Here is a 14,631-nt window from a genome sequence, read left to right as displayed (position 1 = left end):
TGACCTTCTAGCTTCTGAGATCTCATAGCCTCAAGGGGTGGAAACTTGTGTCTTGTTTTGTTTTTTAAATTGAAAGCCTTAAGGACTAGAAACTTGTGGGGTTTTAGTTTGTTTTCAATTGAAAGCCTTAAGGGCTAAAAACTGTGGGGTTTTAGTATTTTTTAACTGAAGGCTAAGACTACTAGGTAGAAGTAGTGGAATAGAAGAGGGGGCTGTATACACTCATGAGGTATAGAGTACTAATTTTCTTCTGTACTGCATTTGCAGCTTCTGGGACGGATGGGGACCCCAGCAGAGTGTGCAGCAGCTGCTCTGTACCTCTCCTCTGATGCCACCTTCTGCACTGGTATCAACCTTGTGCTTAGTGGTGGAGCTGAACTTGGATATGCACAGAAGAGCCACAGAAATTCTAGTTCTGACTTTGAAGGCTAGTTGGAATCAGCCAGGATGGGCTGACTTCAGTGGTTAGTTAACAAGGTGGGCTGGGCAGCACTGCTGGAACTCAGGTTGATTTACTCAAAAGTCATTTTCTCAAGAAGATGGAATGCCTGCAGGGTCCCTGCACTTGATCTGCTGTAGCAAAATCTGTAAGAGTCTTGTGGTCTTTAAAGGTTTTACAAATTCAGATATGCCCCAATGATGGAGACTCTTCTTCCCCATCCCAAGCCCTCCTTCTGGGCTTCCATGCCTGTCTGTAACTGTTGTTTGGCAGGTTGAAAGGCAACAGGTCACATTTTTCCAGTCCCTGCATTACCATGTAGGGCACAGGCCAAATTTCCAGCAGAAATCAGGCTTGAAGTTGCCACATCAAGGCTGTTGATCAGCGGTGCATCAAAGCACCACACAGGGCTCTTTGCAAGCCCTGTGATCATCACCTGATGTCACTGTGGTGTCAGATAACTGTCCACCTGTCAAATTTCCCCTGCAAAGGCCTGTCGGAGGGATCTCTGTAGGGAGAAAGCTGCACTGGTTCCTATCCCTGTGTGCCATGGAGCTTAAAGGCACAGGAGCATGGTCAGGGGGAAAAAGGAGCAGCCCTGTCTTTACTATTGCTTTACTTGTTCCAGGCTTTCGTATTGAAAACAGGTTCTCCAACTAAGCCCCAATGAGCCCCATCTCAGATTAAGCTAGAAGATGCCACAGGCTTGTTCATACAGATGTGTTCAAGGTGAGCTGCACCTTGAAGCCAAACATTTTGGAGAAGTAGAAAAAAGCTTTGTTATAAGGAAATGTTTAACTTGCATCTTTTGATCAGTAACTCTGAAAGTTCTTATCTTGGATCCATTTGTTGTATAAACACGTTGGAAAAGAGTGCCTTAAAAATGCAGTGCCTTAGCTTTAATGCTCGCTATCGGCCAACAACAATTATTATTATTAAAAATATAATATTCTGCCCCTTTCTCCAAGAAATTCAGACTAGCTTATGTGGCTTGTCCCCTGCACCTTTTTATCTTTACAGCTACCCTGTGAGGCAAGTTAGCCCTCATGTGACACTCTAACTCAACTGTGGTGAACTTTTGCCCTCCAGGTGTAGCTGAACTACAACTCCCATAATCCCTGGTCATTGGCCATACTTGCTGGAGCTGATGGGAGTTGTAATTCAGCAACACCTGGAGGGCCAAAGATTCCTCACACCTGCTATAACCATTATATGACATTGCTCCATAATGAATTCACATCAGAAAACTTTCCCTAAGTTTCCTGTTGGGCCTCCTGGTCAGAGACTCAGTTCTATATCATCATTCCCTTTCTTACACCTTCTCCAGGCTTCTTTCCCTTCCCATTCTGTTGATCCCATTCTGTCCCTTTTCAAATGGTGTGTGAGTAGATTGGTACTATTTTTGCATAAAGCAAACTTTGCGCATGCTAAAGAATTAGGCAAGCCAATGGGCTAAGGAAAAAATGCCCCAACTCACTCCTGTTCCTTTAAGAGCAGCTTGATTTGCAAAAATCAGCAGCTGAAAATGGCATTGAGATAAGAATAATCACCTGTTAATGTTTGCAGACCAAGCTGCTCTTAAAGGTGCAGGAGGTGGTTTAAAAGTTGACAACTTTATCCAGGAGCAACCTTTTCTCTTTTTTCTGTTCACATATTCCAAGGTTAAATCTTGGCTGGCATTGAGAACAGATGCTGTGGCATTGAATTAGATTGTGATTGCTATATAAATGGCTATCCACCCTTTCTTCCCCACTCAAGAGGCAACCTGGGGTGGCCAGATATGGGGAGGGGGGAGGAAGTTAAGTAATAGTTACTTAGAACTGGGAATTTCTGCAGGTATAATTCCCTCATTTACAAAACTGTTAAAGGTGCAGGAGCCCCTTTTCTTCTTTCTGCACGCCCCCCATTAGCCAGATCTCCATGCAAGGTAACATATACAACACTATCATTCCACTGTTTCTGAGATATTTTCACTCCAACTGAGGTCAGCCATGTCTACTGTGCTGGAGAAGGATTTCAATATAAAGAGAATACAGTGCTTATAAGGAGACCTAGACAAAGTAGAATCTCAGCACAAGAGACATTCCTCTCCTAACAGCTGTTCCCTTCCCCAGAGGCAGCTGCATCCCTGGACTGTTGGGGGAAAAGAGAGCTGCATCAACAGTCAGCTGCCTCTGCAGTAATGAACTATCTGTGCAGCAAAATCAGTTACTCCAGGGCTCACTTAATTGCTTCTTTCAAGCTGTAGCTAGAAGCCAATTACCTAATATCCTGAAGCAGCAGAGTATTAGCTCTTCACTGGCCAGGTGCATGCTAGAATTTCTGGTTGCCCCTCCCCTCCCCTCCCCTCCCCTCCCCTCCCAAATATTCAGTGCTGCTGCATGAGAAGTACAGATGATGTGATTGGGAAGGGAACTTTACCTGTTGAATTTCTGGCAGCTAAAATATGCAGTAGTCCTGTGGCACCCTTTTTTTTTTTGTAAATTTCAGTCCCTCTGTCTCCTTTCAAATTATGGGTGGGTTGCAGCTACTCTCTCTGCCAATGTTGTTGATAATTATTAATTAATATATGATGCAATGTTCAGATGGCTTCTAAGTAATTTACAGAATATAAAAGCCAACTGCACAGCATTATTAAAAATAGAGTAATTAAAAACACACCGTAAAACACACCATTAAATATTAATATGTAAACAATCATGGTTAAAACGTGCAACAAAACAAACCCATTAAAACAGGAGATTCGGGGCAAGAAATCAAGGGAATGCCTGTGTAAACAGGTGCATCTTCAAAAGCCAGTGGAATACCAATATAGATGCTGAGAGAGTTGTTGGATACACAGACAATTTTGTTCTAGGTTTATCCTTTGAGAGGATCGCCACTCTCATTTTCAAAACTCCTGAGTCCAGGATGCAATCTCTCATGCTTTAACTAAGCACAGAAACAGCTTCTAAAGCAGTCATTTTTAAAAAAAAGTATTGATTTTTTTCATGTTTACAAAAAAGTAACTAAACTTAATAAAAAAAGGCTTCAATATAACTTAAAACTTATTACTCATTCATTAAGCATTCTCAGTACATTCAAACTGTTTCAGACTTCCTCTTACTCATCTTAAGAACCCTGTAGAGTTATTAATTTTTACTGTTTTAAGAGGTGAAGCTGGGATTTCTTGCTGTCATTTGTTCAAGGGCATGGCTAAATAGGGAGAACAACAACATTTAGTATTTAAACATGACTTTTTGTAAGTGGTCATAGCCTTTGCATACATGAACCTAGTAATCTTTATAAGTACAACCAGCTCTTGAGATAGAGCAGAATTATGATTATCCCATCATTTCTACAGATGGGGAGACTGAAGCTGAACAGTGCCTTGCCAGTGGCCTGTTAGTGAGTTCACAGCTGTGCTGAGAAGACTGAAATTGAGGCCTCCCATTCATTGAAATGATTTTAGCACACACTAACTCTGGACTGCAACCCAGATCAAGACTTTAGACAATGATTCACACAACAGCTTCTGTGCAACCTAACTCATCCTTGCACTTCTGAATACCATTGTTATGATCTTTTTATCTGAGGTACCTTTTCATGGCTGTGGTTAAGTAAGAAGTTGGTTTTTGTGTGTTGTGGTTTTCCAGTCTAAACAGACTTTTAACTGAACACTTGATATATGTGTTGTCATTTACAGTTCCATGTCCTAGGTTTTTGGGAGGGTTATAAATATATAAAGCCAGATGACGTGGAGGATGTTTGTGCACATTCTTCTACTCCTCCCCCTGTTGGCCATGTGCCTGTGCTGCTGTTAGCTTTGCATGTGGCTATGCATGGAGCAAGCAAACACATGTGCTCCTTAAAGGGTGTATATGAAACTGCCAGCCTTGCTATTGGATGTGTTAGAGGGCGTGTGTGGGAAAGGTGGGTGTGATTGGCTGCAACCCCCCACCCTACTTTGTAAGAAGACATTTGTGCCAAGAAAAACTAAAAGATTCATGTACACCTTGGCATACCATCTTCCACAAATTCTTTCCTAGGTCTCTGTACCATTCTTTTTGCATCATGTTTCTCACTTGCCATTATCGGGTACCCTAAATGTGCCTCCGTTCCTGAAGGGGGTCGGGCTATTTTTGTTTTGCCTGGCTTGCTTATTTTTACTCATTAATAACATGGGATGTGCTGAATTAAGTCTCATTTGCCTCAGTATAATTCCTTATTAGGGCCGCAAAGCCCCCTTCACATTTTAATTAAATCGACCGGGGGGGGGGAAGAGAAGTAACGCACTTTGTACATGCTTAGTAGCCTTCCCTTCTTTCAAAATTTGACATTGACAATAAAAGAGTCTGGAGCTGCGCCCTGACTTTGCTTGAACTTTTTGTTAGGGAAAGCAGCTTGAAGTAAGCAAACAGAGGTGTGGCTACAGACGGGCAGGGGGTGGAACCTTTTTGCCACGGCTCCTGCAAGCCCCGCCCGGTCCCATTAGATAGAAGCACCAACAACAGCATGGCAGCTACAATGGGAGTCCCGCGGTCTTTTCGGCGGGTAAGCTAGGGAAGGGGGGCGTCAAGAGGGAATGAGAATAGGTGGCCTTTCCCCCCAACTATCATCCGAATAAAGGGGAAGGGGGTTGCGCTTCCGGAATGGGGGTTGTGGTGGGCTCGGTCCAACCGTAAATCGCTCCGGGCGGGAACGTGGCTCCCGCAATTAAAAAAAGATTGCTCCATCCAACCCCCCAAAATCCCTCACCAGATTTTAACTAATCTCCAAATTCTTTCCCCAATCCTTAAAGTGATAATCACTTATTTCCCATTTCCTTCTAGATATGGGATACTAGCTTACTTCTCAGCCCTTCCAAGGAACCCATCAACCGATCTGACACCCTTCTTCCCCGATCCTGCCCTCCCCGTGGGAGTGCTTGTCATCCCGCAAATGCGCTTCTAGCACTTTCCTACGTGTGACATACACAACCTGGCTCTTCATTTAACTGTAGCTCCCCTTCCTCTGAAAAATAATGGATCAATAACACCCTCCAACTATTTCCCCCAGCCCCCCAAAACCCAGCTATCTTCTCTGTTCAACAGAGATTTTACTAAAAATGCAGAAATACGCTTGCTCCAGCTGGCTTCCTCCTTCAACCACATAAATTCCCAATTTGTTGTTCCCCAAAGGCATCTTTGCCAGCTTACTGCAAAACACATTTCTCTCCCACCCTGGTTTTTTTTAGTCTTAAAAAGAAGGCACACAACACTCCTCAGATGTATTTCCTTTATTGCACATCGTGAGGAATTCCTTAGGGCACCTGAAGCAGTGCTTTGCCACACCAAGGTATTGTTCTTAAACAGACTTTTTACCATTTGTGATGATTCTTTGTATAATAGGAAGAATTTTGTTGTTTTTTATAGTTGCCTACTCCACCCTGCCCCGTGATACTTTAAACTGCATCCATTTAACCTACCCAGGTCATCCCACTCAATATTCTTTCTGGTTTGGGATTGATTTTTCCAAAACACTCTTAATTTTATCCTGCTTAAGTGATGGGGGTGGGAGTGGGTGGATTCTCTTTGGAGCGATAAACCTCCTGTGATTTTTAAGAACCGCAATCTGCCTAAAAGGGGGTAAGGAGTACCCTTTAAGGAAGGTATTCATTGTGCACAAGTAAAAGCCTCTGAACTTTAAAAACAACTGTTCCCATTCAGCTTAAGCATTTTTGATGCTAACAGTTAACAGATACTAAAATACACACTGACACGTGGGCTTGGCAACAGGGTTACAGAAGTTCATGTTGGATATGAGGAAACTTCTTTGAAGCCCCGTCTGGAAATACAGCAGCTCCACCTAGCAAAGAAGGTTGGCTTCTGTCTCATCCTGGAGGCAGCCCTAAAACAGATGCTTCCTTCCCCCTAGAAAGGCTATCAGCCCCATGAACGAGGACAATAGAAATGGATGCCTCTATTCTGACCTCCCTGCCCATAAATTTCTCTCATTGATCATGAAGAAAAGCTTCTCTCCACCTTCAAGCATTTTTTTCTAGGTGACCTTCACAAACTTAGAGTGCTGCCCTATGTCTGGTTCGGCAGAGGCAAATAATGCTTCCTTAAGCCTTTTGCTAGACTCCCTTGCCAACTTAAATTGGACTGTCGCTCTTAGAAGGTCAAAGGCAGGGCTGTGCAGACTTGTTGGACTGCAGCTTCCATCATCCCTGACAATGCTGGCTGGGACTAACAGGAATTGGAGTCCAACATCATCTGGAGGGCCACTGGCCCTGAGCCCTGGCCGATAGAATCTCGTTCTGTGAAATTCTTTCCCAGACCTGCTCTACAGATCCTGGAGCTGCCCCTCCCTTTGCGGCCGCAGTCCCTTGGCAGTATCCCTGCTGCTTTCTTCCTTTATGTTGGCATGATACTCTCACCTTGAACACCATGTGCTCGCTTCCCCTCCTTTTTTCCCACTGATCCACTCCTGACTTTCTGATATGCATCTTACAAGGGAGGTGAAACTTCCTGATAAGTTGACCTTATTGTGTTCAGTGGCCTGGATTGGGTTTCTGCCAGAGGGGAGAGAGAGATTCAGAGCATGATACTGCTTGTTGGGGATGAAAGGAGGAATGGTGTCAAGGAAGTGAAAATTCTGCAAGGGCCAAGAATTAGGGAAGTCGCTGCCACTGAGCTTCTCTGTTCTGTCCCCTGCTGTCATGCCAAAGCTGGGAAATTGATTTTTTCCCCCTGGTTATTCTGAGATCAGTTGTATCTGGCTAACAGAGCTACGTGCACTCTACACCTAGAAAATCTAAATTCAGTTCAAACATAGGAAACTGCATTTTCCTGAGCCAAGCCATTACTCCGTCTAGCTCAGTATTGGCTACACTGACTGGCAGCGGCTCTCCAGATAGAGGAGGATCTCTCCCAGCCCAACTGGAGATGCCAGGGATTGAATTTGGGATTTTCTGCATGCAAAGCAGATGCTCTACCACTGAGCTATGGCCCCTTTCCCAAAGGAAACTCAGTGCTTTTTAGATCAGCGTAGATAAGTAAGGAGCTGGTGCTGGTTCTACTTTCCCCAGTTTAGATGTGGCTTGGCTACAAGAAGGTAAAGTGGCTGTAGTCCTGTGGGAGGTTGACAACAGTGGAGGATAAGCTGTCAGCGGCTACTAGCCATGATGGCTATGTTCTACCTCCACTGCTGAATACCAGTTGCTGGGAATCCCAAGGGGCGGGAAGAGAGTTGTAACTGGGTTCTGTTTGCAGGCTTCCCCCAGACATCTGATTGGCCTCTGTGAGAACAGGATGCTGGACTAGATGGGCTTTGCTTAGCAGGGCTTTGCTTAGTTGGACTCTTCTTATGATATTTCTATCTCCACAGGCCCTGCCACATGTGGTAAGGGAATATTGTCTGTTTATGCAAACATTTATCACTGGTGTATGTTTTTACATTTTTATTCCATCTTCCAAGGAGGCTACAAGGTCCTTCCCACTTTATTCTTGCAACAAACCAGTGAGGTAGGTTAGGCTGAGATACAACGGTTAGCCCAAAGCTACTCAAGATTTTCGTGGTCAAACAGGATTTGAACATGGATCTCCCTTGTCTTTGTATAACACTTTGACCACTACTACCCTGCTGATGACTCTCTTACAAAATCTCATATCTGCACCTGATGTTAACCTCTGTAAAGGAAAAGGTTTGCAAGCAGAAGTATGTGATTACCATCTGCTGCCTTTTGTTATGGTTATGATTACTATGTGTATTTAAGATGGCCATCTTTAAACTGAATTGCTTCCACCTGGCATATGATGTGCCCTGTGGAAAAAGCCACCGGGCACTGCAGTGCCACAACCCCACCAAAATTTTATTTTTTTATTTAGAAGATTTATAAACCGCTCGATCAATAAGTTCTCCAAGCAGTGTACAAATACATAGTAGATAAAACAAAACCCACAAACCAAATAAAAAAAAAAAACCTAGAACCATCAGCATTAAAACAAAAAAACCCCAATAAAACTTCTAAAATAAAATTAAGGTAACCAAGTTACATGTTTGGCTAGTCTTGCTGAAATAGAAAAGTTTTCAGCAGGCATCGAAAACAGTATAATGAGGACGCCTGCCCAATGTCACTCAGCAGGAAGTTCCAAAACACATGCTGGCTCAACAACTTCTTGGTATATTGCAGGGATAGCCAATTTTTTGCCCACTGGATGTTGTTGGACTATAGTTCCCATCAGCCTCAGCTAGTGTGGCCAATGGTCAGGGATGATGGGAGTTGTATTCCAGCAACAACTGGAAGGCACCACGTTGGCTGCCTCTGGTGCATTGTCCCTAACCACTGGAATGGCCCTTGTGACTGATTGAGGCAAACAATCATTGGTGGCCTTGGGCTATATGTATGTGGTTCTGTGAGTCTGGGCAAGGGACATTAGCAGATTTAAAGGGGAAGATGCTCCTGATGGAGACAGCAGAGAGATAATAGGTCAGAACAAGGAGACAAGGTGAGGGGGCTGGTGTAGCAGGGATCCACTGCAAAAAGAATGCCAGCTTGAAATGCTACAATAGCAACCCATCCCTTCTCCATTTAGTTTTGTGGCTTTTGCCTCTATGGGACAGATGCTGGCTTTTCTGTTCCATGCGACAGCATCCAAACACTCCCTCTTGTGGCTGTTACTAATCCCTTGCAATCCCTCAATTGCTTCCTAATACCCTTAATTAGAGGTTGACTTAATGCTCAAAGGCTAGAATTTCATGTCTGCTGTCTTCAGCATGCCCTCTGCCAAGTGGCTTTTGAGGCTTTATGCAATGCATCTTGGGATATCCAGTTTATCCAAGGGGTCACTCACTTTTCCCTTGGCTGATCTTTAGATTTAGCCAGGTTACCTGTCCCCTCTTTTGCCTTAATTGCTGCAGAGTCTCCCTCTTCTATCATCTAAAATTAAGGGTGTTGGTGGAGAGGAGAGAGGAGGCCGGAAGCTGAAGGTGAGACAGATACAGTGGTTAAGGGAATTGGTGCTGATCCCCAAAGGAGCTGGGAGATCATTTTACAGATGGCAAACTGAGGCCAAGAAGTAGTGATGGTCTTCATAGCTGAAGTAGCATTTCAGCTCAGGTCTCCTAGGCCCAAGCTATCCCCATGGGATTATAATGCTTGTGGAAGCTGAATGTTGGACTTGTTGTCATGTGCCTTCAAGTCGATTACGACTTATGGCAACCCTATGAATCAGCGACCTCCAATAGCATCTGTCCTGTCAGATCTTGTACATTCAGGTCTGTGGCTTCCTTTATGGAATCAATCCATCTCTTCTTTGGCCTTCCTCTTTTTCTACTCCCTTCTGTTTTTCCCAGCATTATTGTATTTTCTAGTGAATCATGTCTTCTCATTATGTTTGCAAAGTATGATAACCTCAGTTTCATCATTCTAGCTTCTAGTGCTAGTTCTGGTTTAATTTGTTCTAACACCCAATTATTTGTCTTTTTCACAGTCCATGGTATCTGCAAAGCACGAAATATTTCTCCACATAGTACATGGTTAAACTATGGCATTTGCTGCCATGAGAGGTAGTGATGGACACCAGCTTGGATGGCTTTAAAAGAAGATTAGACAGATTCCGGGAGGGCAAGACTGGCAATGGCTGTGTTCTACCTCCATTGTTGGAGGCAGTAGATCTCTGAATATCAGTAGCTGAGAGGGAGAGTGCTGTTGCACTCAGGTCCTGCTTGTGGGCTTCTCATGGGCATCTGGTTGGCCGCTGTGAGAACAGGATGCTGGACTAGATGGGCCACTGGCCTGATCTACCACCTGTATGTCACCACCTGTAGTCTTGCACACACACCCTTTACATGTTACTGTTGTAATACCCCATTTCTTAAAAGGGCAAGGCAGAATCTTTCCTATCTCCTCTTTTTGTTTCTAAACTGAGAGCGGTTCCTTCAGGCAAAGGCGAGGTGTCTGTGCCTGCACTGGCTATGATCGCAAGCATCCACTTAGAACAAAGAAACTGGTTCAGTGAGAAACTGGTTTAGTCACACACCCCCGGGCTATATATGTATTCCAACTGAAAGCAGGTTTCCTGCTTCAGGATGGAATCTTATCTGGATTGAAATGTGAGGTCTTAAGAATCTTGGATTTTATTGCAATATACATAACTTTCTAGCCTTCATGGTTATAGAGACAAATGCTTTTTCCTCTCCCCTGCATGTTTCCCCTTGCCTAAAAAAACTGCAAGAATTTCAGAATCATTTGAAAACTGGAGTGGGGATAACAGAATAATTTAAGCAAAGTAAGGAGATGCAAGTAAATATATTTTATTTTCCTAATCTAGGCCAATTGTCAACTTTTGGGTTTCCAATGAGTATGGCAACTAAGAATTGAAACATTTTAGGCAGGGTTCTGACTAGCCATTTGTCTGATCACCAGTGAATTAAACTCCCCTTCACACACATGGGAAGTGTATGTAAACTAAAAGAGAGCTCATTATTCCAGGCCATCAATGAAAATCGAATGTGCAGAAGCCTCAAAGAGTTTGTAGTATTATTTGTCTCTTGCTGCCCCCTGCTGTTGAAATAACTTTTTGCACCCTTGTAAACTATCTGTAAACAGATTGTAAAATTTCCTAACTCCACCTTTCCTGGAAGTCTGTTCACAATTTCCTTCCATAGAATCTAGCAGTCACAGTTCCAAACTAAGGTTGTGCTCTCTTTTCTTTTTCTCTGTGCACCTTTAAATAGCTGTCTTGCAGGCAGAAATTCAGTAGGTATTTCCCTCCATTGCATTTTTGTGCCAGAAAAGACTGCACCTGTTGAATTTCTGTCACTCACACAGCTGTGAAATGTGCAAAAGCTCTGTCATGGGTGGGGGGAAGGCAGTGGTTCTGAACCCAAGACTGCCACCCATTACAGTGAAATGTTTTCATGGCAGAAGATCAGTGGGGAAGAAATAGGATTCTTGTTACTTTGAACCAGTGGAGGCTCCATATTAAGGCAAATGGGGCACTCCCCCACCAACCTCAGGCAGCCCCCACTGTCGATCTTCCTACCTTCTACCCTACTGGTCCCACTGAGCACCAGCCATCACTACTTTGAACTTCCTGGGTGGGCCCCTTGTTTGTCCTAAGTCTGGAATCCTGGAGCCCCCTCCCACTTCCACTACGTAATAGTGTCCTTGCTTCCAGGCCCTCCTGCTGTCATCTGTTTTAAACCGCGACCCTGTCTTGAAGGACCCGGATGGAATGAATTGGGGGAGGAGCCACAGCTCAGTGGTAGCGCATATGCTTTCCATATGCAGGGGTGGGGAACCTTTTTGGCTCTTGGGGGGCCCAGAGCTTTATCTGGCCACACCCCACAGGCCAGCTTTGACAGCTGGGCAGGGGAGCCCACCTGCCAGTCATGTGGCATCATGATGACATCACCTGAATGACAGGTAGGTTGTCCTGGCCAGCTGCCAAAATCCCTTGCACAGGGTTCCCAAGCGCCAGCTGGCTGGCCAGCTTGCTAACCCTATGAAAGGTCCCAGATTCAATCCCTGGCTTCTCCGATTAAACAGGCAGCAGGTGATGGGAGACCTGAGACTCCAGATAGCCGCTACTGGTAGGAGCACACAGTACTGGGGTGGACGGGCAAAGTGTCTGGCTGGCTTCCTTTGTTGATCCAAGAGTCCTGGTTCACAACTGCTGCTCTATCTCTCTAGTGATTCCCAAGCCATCAGGCCATGATTTCACATGAAGTCCAGGGGAGCCCACCATGATGCTCTCCAGATGTTGGACTCCAACTCCCATCATCCCTGATTGTTGGCTGGGCTAGCTGGAGCTGATGGGAACTGGAGCCCAGCAAAATGGGTGGGGACACTATGTTGGCTACCACTGCATTAAATGAACAAGCGCTATGGGGCTTTGGGCTTCTCCTTCCTTCCCTGCGTGCAGCAATCCCCTCCTTCAATTCTCCTTTACTATTTTGTCCAAATGGTTCAACTTCTGGTCTGTGATCCTGGTTTGCAGGCGAGTGTGAACGGAGGTTTGGTGCATTGGGACAAAATGGGAAACAAGGAATCGGAAGGACAAAAAGGGGAGGAGCCAAAGCATCCTTGGTGCTTGCTCTCAGAACACCAAATCATGGTTTGGTGTTACTTCTAAGTGACCCTTGTGTATCAGGTCACATTTGTGTGCCAAGAGAGAACAGCTACTGTTGGCTCTGCTGGCCAATTTTAAACCTTTGTAGTAGGATTTTCTGATCAGTAGTAACTTGCATGTAGATTTGTACTCGCACACACAGGTATTCACAGTGGATGGCACACGGCAGCCTTTGCCAACCTGGTGCCTTCCAGATGTTTGGGACTACAACTCCCATCAGCCCCAGCTGTGTTGGGAGTGGTAGTCCAAAACATCTAGAGGGTGCCAGGTTGGCAAAGGCTGGCTCACAGGGTGCACAAAGTAATTGGGTCCACCAGCCACTGTTTTGTATCTAGCTCCACCCTCTGAGCCATCCTTTTATGTCTGACTCTGGTTGGTGAAACTCTGGATTCTAGTAACAAGAAAGCAAGCAAACCAAAAGCACATCCCATAAGCCTGAAGTCTGCTTCTAGTTGCTTCTGCCTGTCCTTGAAATGAAGACCTTGTCCTTGGTGTTGGCTTCTGAGATCTACCCTAACTTTAAACCAGCTTTTCCCAACCGATGTGCCTCCAGATGTTGTTGGACCACAACTCCCATCAGCCTCAGCCAGCATTGCCAATGGTCAGGAAAGATGGGAATTGTGGTCCAACAACGTCTGGAGCCACACTGGTTGGGAAAGTTTGCTTTAAACACTTGGGAAACAGGTGAATCTGATGTTCTCTGGCTTCTGTGAAGGCACAGGGTTCTAGGCTCCTTTGCTGATGCCTTAAATGCTTGCATCTGAAGCCGCTATCCAGCCTGAGCCAGTGTGGTATAATGGTTAGAGAACCCAGGAACATTAGAAGAGCCCTGCCAGTGGCCCATCTGGTCCAGCATCCCGTTCTCATAGTGGCCAACCAGATGCCCATGGGAAGCCCCCACGCGGGAGCTGAGTGCTAGAGCATTCTCCCCTCCTGCGGTTTCCGGCAACTGGTATTTGGAAGCATGCCGCATTCGACTATGGGGGCAGAGCATAGCCATCGTGGCTAGTAGCCATTGCTAGCCTTGTCCTCCGTGAATTTGCCTAGTCCTCTTATCAAGCCAACCAAGTGGTGGCCATCACTGTCTCTTGTGGGAGCGCAAGACTTTGGCCAGAGACAACGAGAGTTCAAACCCTCACATAGCCATGAAACTTTCTTAAGTAACCTTTGGTCAGCTTCTTTCTTTCAGCCTAGCCCCATCAGGATAATGTGGGGGGAAGCATCCCCCCCACCTCTCCGTCTGCCATCCTAAGGGCATTGAAGGAAGGATGGGGTACAAATGCATTTTAATAATCATCTAGGTTTTTCTAACATATTCCCCCCCCCGGGTCAATCTAATTGTGGTATATTCCCCCCCCCGTATGTGGGAGGAAAGAGAAGTTTCCAGCCGTCCCACTGAAATCTGCAACTCCCTAAACCCTGCTAACTTGTTAGGAATTCACTGCAGACCAGTCAAGCCTTGTGGCCCAATGAAGAACTCTGTGTGGCTTTGAACCTTACATACTTGTACAGAGGTTGACTTGCCAAGAGAGTTTTGCATTGTATCGAATTCTAGGCCTACTCGGAGCAGACCCATTGAAATGAATGAAGCACAGTCATGTCCATTTAACTTCAATGGGCCTACTCTGAGTTAAATCAGCATTGGTTTCAACCCTTGAGTTTTCCTTTTCCAGCCCTTGGGGCTGAATCTCTCTGTGTTCTCAACTTCCCAGTGAGTTGTGCGATTCCTGGTTCAGGGGAGTGGGTGGGAGGAGGGGGGTCCAAATAATCTTGCATCCCATATTCAGGCAGACTTACCTCTTTAAATCTTCCCCCTTTTCTTCTCTGCCAAGAGCTGTGATTTCTCTGTTTCCAGAAGGAGGAACCTTGCTATGCTGGTACTCCTCTTTTTCCATCGTGTTTTGTTCCTTCGCCTTTCCTGTTGCGATTCATCAGGGGCTGAAGTTCAACTCTGGGGAGATTAAAAAAGAAAAGGGATAGAACAGAGGGAAGGCGTGGGGTAATCTGTTCCCACCTCTGATTGGAGAATGACTGCTTCAGCAGAAATGGAAATCGTGGCGTTCCCACGCTTGAATCGCCACTCTTTTGTGTGCC

At 45.2% G+C, this 14,631-nt stretch overlaps 2 protein-coding genes and 1 long non-coding RNA gene across 5 annotated transcripts in view; 2 read left to right on the top strand and 1 right to left on the bottom strand.

The window, feature by feature from the left end:
- Positions 1-3,768, top strand: part of HSD17B14 (hydroxysteroid 17-beta dehydrogenase 14) — a 20,745-nt gene extending 16,977 nt beyond the window's left edge. The window contains 1 exon segment of the mRNA XM_061589957.1: positions 268-3,768. Coding sequence (XP_061445941.1) covers positions 268-432 — 165 coding nt within the window. The 3' untranslated portion in view covers positions 433-3,768.
- Positions 1-14,631, bottom strand: part of LOC133366640 (uncharacterized) — an 18,891-nt gene extending 4,260 nt beyond the window's left edge. Inside the window, exon 1 of the long non-coding RNA XR_009758464.1 lies at positions 14,335-14,631. This is a non-coding gene — a long non-coding RNA (uncharacterized LOC133366640). The remainder of the gene's footprint in view (positions 1-14,334) is intronic.
- Positions 4,866-14,631, top strand: part of BCAT2 (branched chain amino acid transaminase 2) — a 28,959-nt gene continuing 19,193 nt past the window's right edge. For 2 of the 3 annotated variants that reach the window (XM_061589955.1, XM_061589954.1), the window contains exon 1: positions 4,866-4,972. In XM_061589955.1, coding sequence (XP_061445939.1) covers positions 4,934-4,972 — 39 coding nt within the window. In that variant the 5' untranslated portion in view covers positions 4,866-4,933. Of the gene's footprint in view, positions 4,973-5,654; positions 5,756-14,631 lie in introns of all 3 variants that reach the window. The other variant, XM_061589956.1, reaches the window with a different exon arrangement.

This window comes from Rhineura floridana, chromosome 11 (assembly GCF_030035675.1).
Source record: "Rhineura floridana isolate rRhiFlo1 chromosome 11, rRhiFlo1.hap2, whole genome shotgun sequence".
NCBI classification, from domain to species: domain Eukaryota; kingdom Metazoa; phylum Chordata; class Lepidosauria; order Squamata; family Rhineuridae; genus Rhineura; species Rhineura floridana.
Note: the sequence above shows the minus strand (reverse complement) of the source record. Positions and strands in the feature narration are given on the sequence as shown.